We start from the raw sequence: 5,123 nt of genomic DNA, 5'->3' as shown, positions 1-5,123 counted from the left end.
TGACCCATTTCAATTTTCAATACAACTTTCATCATTCTCAATACAATATAACACTAAATAATACTACTTTTATCATTTCCAATACAATATATTCCACTTTCCCCTTTATTTATACATTTTTCTTAATATGTGTGAAAAACAAAATTTTGTCAATTAAATTGGGACGGAGGTAGTATTATATAAGAATTAAATAAAGACAACAATAGTTAGGCAAATATCCATCCATAATATTCACATAACGGTTCGTGGAATTTTCTCTGTAGCTTTTTCACTTTTCAAGGATTTCGTTTTTGCCATCTGTCATTGCAAGTTCTGTGGTACATTTCGCGCCTATCAATTGTTTTGAAATTTGAAATTCAATTTGAAATTCAATTGCATATGGATAATTTGGAAGCTTCTATTGTGTCATGTTTTGGCAGCTTATGTTGTGTCAGGTACAGAAATAGTACCAATTATGATTTGTCATTGTATATATGTCATGATGGTTTTTTGTTGCAAACTTCTATTTTGTCATCGTGTGGGTATGTGGGGTATGGAATTAAATTATTTTGAGTTTCAAATTTCAATTCCATAAATATAGACTTGGATTTGTGTATATATGTGATGATGGTACTTTGCTGTAAATCTTCTATTTTGTCATCGTGCGGGTATGTAGGGTATAGAACTCAATTATTTTCATTTTGAAAGTTCAATTCCTTATCATTATCAGTCTTCCGATTTTCTTATAAATAGTTGTTTACTGAAACCATTTTTTCAAACACACACACCACAGAAAATCAATTTGCGATAGGGATAATGGACAAATCGTTTGATGCGTTGTCTGATGTTGTTCCTAGAAGGGATACCTGGAGAATCAAAGTTAGAGTTGTTCGTGTGTGGGAGGTACCTACTTTTCTGAATCCCCTGCAAACCAATTCCATTGAGTTGGTTTTGGTCGACGATAAGGTTTGTATCTGAGTTTATATAATTTATATATTATTTGCAATTTCTTGTGTTTTCATATGTTGTCTGTTTCTGGAAATTAAATCGAATATTTAAAATTGTAGGGGAGTAAGATCCATGCCACAGTGAGAAAACAATTGTTGTATTTGTTTCAGCACAAACTCATTGAAGGGGAGGTCTATAAGATGTCTTATTTTTCTGTGTCTCCTGCTTCTGGATCATACCGTACGTCTACTCATCCATACAAGCTCATGTTTCAGATGAAGACTAAGGTACAGTCATGTGTGTGTCCAGATATGCCGAATTATGGGTTGGGTTTGTCGACCATAGCTGATGTTTGTAGCCATACGGTTGATCACGACTACTTGATTGGTATGAACTCCCGTACTCCTTACTTGAAGGCTCTGTTGCATTAAATGATTCCTGATTGTGTTATTGTTTTTTGCGTATGTAATATTTTTGAAGATGTCATGGGCTTCATGACTGGAATATCCGATGAAAGGGAATACGTTAGGGATGGGAAAATCACTAAGATGGTTGTCTTTGAGTTAACTGATAAAAGGTTTGATCAGACAAGTTTGTTATAAATTCTTTTAGTGTGATTTAAGTTGATTATCAAATAAAGTTGTATATTAGTTTAGTTTGTCATTTATTCTTTCTATTTTTTGTCAGTGGGAAAGTTGAATGTGCACTATTTGGTGAGTATGTTGGAATGTTGCAACAGATGATGAGCAAGGCTGTTGATGGGGTTCCTGTCGTTGTTGTTCAGTTTGCGAAGATAAAAATATTTAGGGGTTGGTAATTATTTTATATTTTTTTGTTGTTTGATTGTCATTGCGTTTTTAATTTTTATTTATCTATGTAGAAAAAGTTTCTATTCAGAATGTTAAGGGCACCAACAGGGTCATGCTTAACCCTCCAATTCCCGAGGTTCATGAATTCAAGAAGGGGTGTGTCATTTCCTTTTTCTATTAGTGATCATTGTATGTGTTGAAGTTGTGTGTTATGATGTTTTATGAGTATCCTTTTTTACAACTTATCCGGTCTTGGTGTTGAACCCTCTTCCGGTGTATCTTTGTTAACTTCGCGTTCTAAGCCTTCTTTTGAGGAGGAGTTCATTCGAATGTATCCTAAGAAGAGTCTTGCTCAGTTGAATGAGTCGGTTGAGGATGGTTGTTTTGTTTTGAGTGCTGTAGTTTCTGGATTGGCTGAAGGAGAGGAGTGGTGGTATCCTGCATGTAAGTGTCATAGGATTGTTGTACCGGATTCCGGTGCATACTATTGCAAGGGTTTTGTTAAGCATGTCTTTCATATGGTTCCCAGGTATTTGGCCTTATTTCGGTTTTTTTATCTTCTTGGGTTGTCATAGGTTGGTTTGTTTTATTGATAATGTTGGTAGTTTTTTTCATTTATTTAGATTCAAGGTGAAGTTAATTGTTGAAGATGGTACTGGGGATGCTATTTTTGTGCTTTTTGACAATGATGTGCACTACCTTTTGGAGAAACAATGTGCATCTTTGGTTGCAAATGCAAAGGTTTGTCTGGTCTTTTGTGTGTCTATGATCTTTTGGTTGTATGATATTTATTGTTAAATGGTCTGTGCCGTATGTTGTGGGTCTTTGTCGATACGTTTGTGTGTAGCTGATGCATAAGTTTTGGCCGTGCAGGCTGAGAACGCTGGGTTTTACCCACCTGAACTGGTGATGTTAAAGGGTACCAGACTTCTGTTTAAGGTTGAGAAAACGAGTGTTTCCAGTGCACTTTTTGATGGTTCTTACAGGGTGAAACGTGTTTCCAAAGATCCATATATTGTTGAGGCATTTGCTATTGTTGGGGATAATTACACCCCTTCCAAGGTATTATCTCTGACCATTCTTTGAACGTGTGCTGCCTAGATTATTCCGAATTTAGTCTATATATTTTTGTATATTGTGCAGACCGTATCTCCTGCTGAAGATAAGTCTGAACCCAATTTATCTCATGATGGTGATTATGTGAAGAGCTCACATAGTATGGTATGTGATGATGTCAATCTTGGTGACGATTGTGATTATGTTCCGGATACTCAGCCTGATGCCTTTTTGTCCGATTTGGTGGTGTTCCCTACTCATTATGCTGGTGGAACGTCCAAGTTCCCTGATGATGTTGGGGAAGCTAAGCGAAATTTAAATGTTGCATTTGATGGGGTTGTTGAGGGTCGTTCTGGGAGAAAGCTTAAGAAGGTCAAGATTGAAAAGGAATGAATTATGTTGGGCGTTTCTCCTGCTTATGTAATGGAATAAATGCTTGGAATAGTTTGTATGGTTGCTTTTCTACATTATATGCTCTGTTTGTATTTTAATTTTTAAAAAGTAGTATGATTATTTTATTCCTGCTATGTAGTTTGTTCTTATGTTTTTTGTAAGCTTAGTGCTATTAACGTGCTGGTTTGAATGTATAATATTTTGTTGTTCTGTTGTAACCCTGTTTGAATGTAATATAATTTGTTTGGTACATTTTGAATTTTTTTTGTTTGTTATTCTATTCGGGTCGTTAATGTAATCTAATGTAGTATTATTTATACACAATTTCGTATGCTTTGGCTGTCACATAGGTTGACACAGACTGGTTGTCAAAATATCATTTCTTAAAGATATAAGTGTTGTTACAGACATAAAAAAAAAAAACTATATCATTTTTTACGGCAATAATTGGTTGAAGGCTTCTAAGTCATTTTTAGTAAATTTATGAATTAGGTATTGACAAGTTTATTTTTGCGTTATATTGATATTGATTTGCATGTTTAGTAGTAGTCTATTATATCTAGCATTCATGAAAAAATGGCATGGGTTTATGAATAAAGTACTGATATAGATTTCCAAAATCTAACGCAGTCCCCTCTTTCAAAATGATCCTTTTTTGTCACATTTATTTGTACTTACAACTTCTATTGGCCATGCATTTGAAATATAAGGTCCTCATGCATTGTTACCACTTGAGTTATAATTATCTTGGGATTGTATCATAGATATATTTATATTTATTTAATAAGATTGTTTTTTGTCATACATCATAAATAGGTAAGTACTATTCTAAGTTGACTATATAACAAATTTTCATCTGTTGAATGGATAGTTTTGTAATCTATCATGTATAGTTGCTCATATCAGTATATGTTTATTGAATTATTTTACTCACAAAATTACTTCAATAAATTACTTTGTAATCTACCATTTGAAATGATTATGCTTAATTAGAATTTTTTGTATGTGCAAGGAGCAATTATAATTATATCATGGTTGTTTAAGAAATGGACCTTTTTTGTTTATTTTGTTAATTTTTTTGAATAGGAAAAATGTATATCTTAACCCAATAATATGTATTATTATTTTTGTAGTGTTTGTTTTAGCCTTCTGACAAAAAAATATTTTGTTAAATAAATCATTTGTAGACTTTAAATGAAAAGTTATTTCAAGTATCTTTTACAAAATCTTTTTTTTTTGTAAGTTCGATGAAATAAAATGTAAAAGGTTGAAATATTTAACAAATGACTTTTATGATATCAAATAGAAAAAAAATTATTAAAAGAAGGATACATTTTTTTCATAGTGCTAACTCTTTTTTTCATCTCTATAACCATTGAGTAGATAAATTATTTGTATAGAATTATGTAATTTGTCAACTATATTCTATAATAGTATTTCCAGTGTGGAATGAATTACTTTGTGATAGTTGTCCATATAAATAATTCTTTTGTGGACTGGGGTTCGAAACTCGGACTCCCCACTTCTCCACACTTAAAATGGGTGAGGTTCTGTCAATAGGCTAACTGAAGAAAAAAAAACATTAAGATTATGTAAATACGAAACTTAGTCAGTTCTTATATTTTTGCGTAGGTTAAAAAATAAAATGCAAAAGTTTGTGTAGGTGCAATAATATCTTTCCTTAATCGGTTCTTGAATTGTTAAACCGTGGAATGCTATGGGTTAAAAAATTATTGGAATTGTGTACTTTGAGATCTTCTACATACGTTTTTGCATAATGTGTTAATTATTATCTATATATTGTGTTATGTGTTTTCATTTCAGCAATATTTTGTTGATTGTCCAATTGTACATGTGTATGAGCTTGGCCAAGTATTGATTTTTACTGTCTATTACTTCTCTTAGAAGATGTTATTTTAAGTTACTATAAATAGAGCG

At 32.4% G+C, this 5,123-nt stretch overlaps 1 protein-coding gene across 1 annotated transcript; it reads left to right on the top strand.

Annotated features, from left to right (window-relative positions):
* Window positions 1–756: 756 nt before the first annotated feature.
* LOC146954940 (replication protein A 70 kDa DNA-binding subunit B-like) lies at window positions 757–3,407 on the top strand. The gene is made up of 9 exons (XM_085704806.1): window positions 757–945; window positions 1,047–1,314; window positions 1,408–1,504; window positions 1,615–1,736; window positions 1,808–1,892; window positions 1,963–2,265; window positions 2,360–2,477; window positions 2,610–2,798; window positions 2,880–3,407. Exons 1-9 carry the CDS (start codon window positions 796–798, stop codon window positions 3,183–3,185), a joined length of 1,638 nt encoding a protein of 545 aa, XP_085560932.1. The 5' UTR covers window positions 757–795; the 3' UTR covers window positions 3,186–3,407.
* The last annotated feature ends 1,716 nt before the right edge of the window (window positions 3,408–5,123 follow it).

This window comes from Medicago sativa, chromosome 1, assembly GCF_051527215.1.
Source record: "Medicago sativa cultivar Bolivia chromosome 1, Bolivia_mono, whole genome shotgun sequence".
In the NCBI taxonomy this organism is placed as follows: domain Eukaryota; kingdom Viridiplantae; phylum Streptophyta; class Magnoliopsida; order Fabales; family Fabaceae; genus Medicago; species Medicago sativa.
The sequence above is the reverse complement of the archived record's forward strand: the minus strand, read 5'-3'. Positions and strand labels throughout refer to the sequence as shown.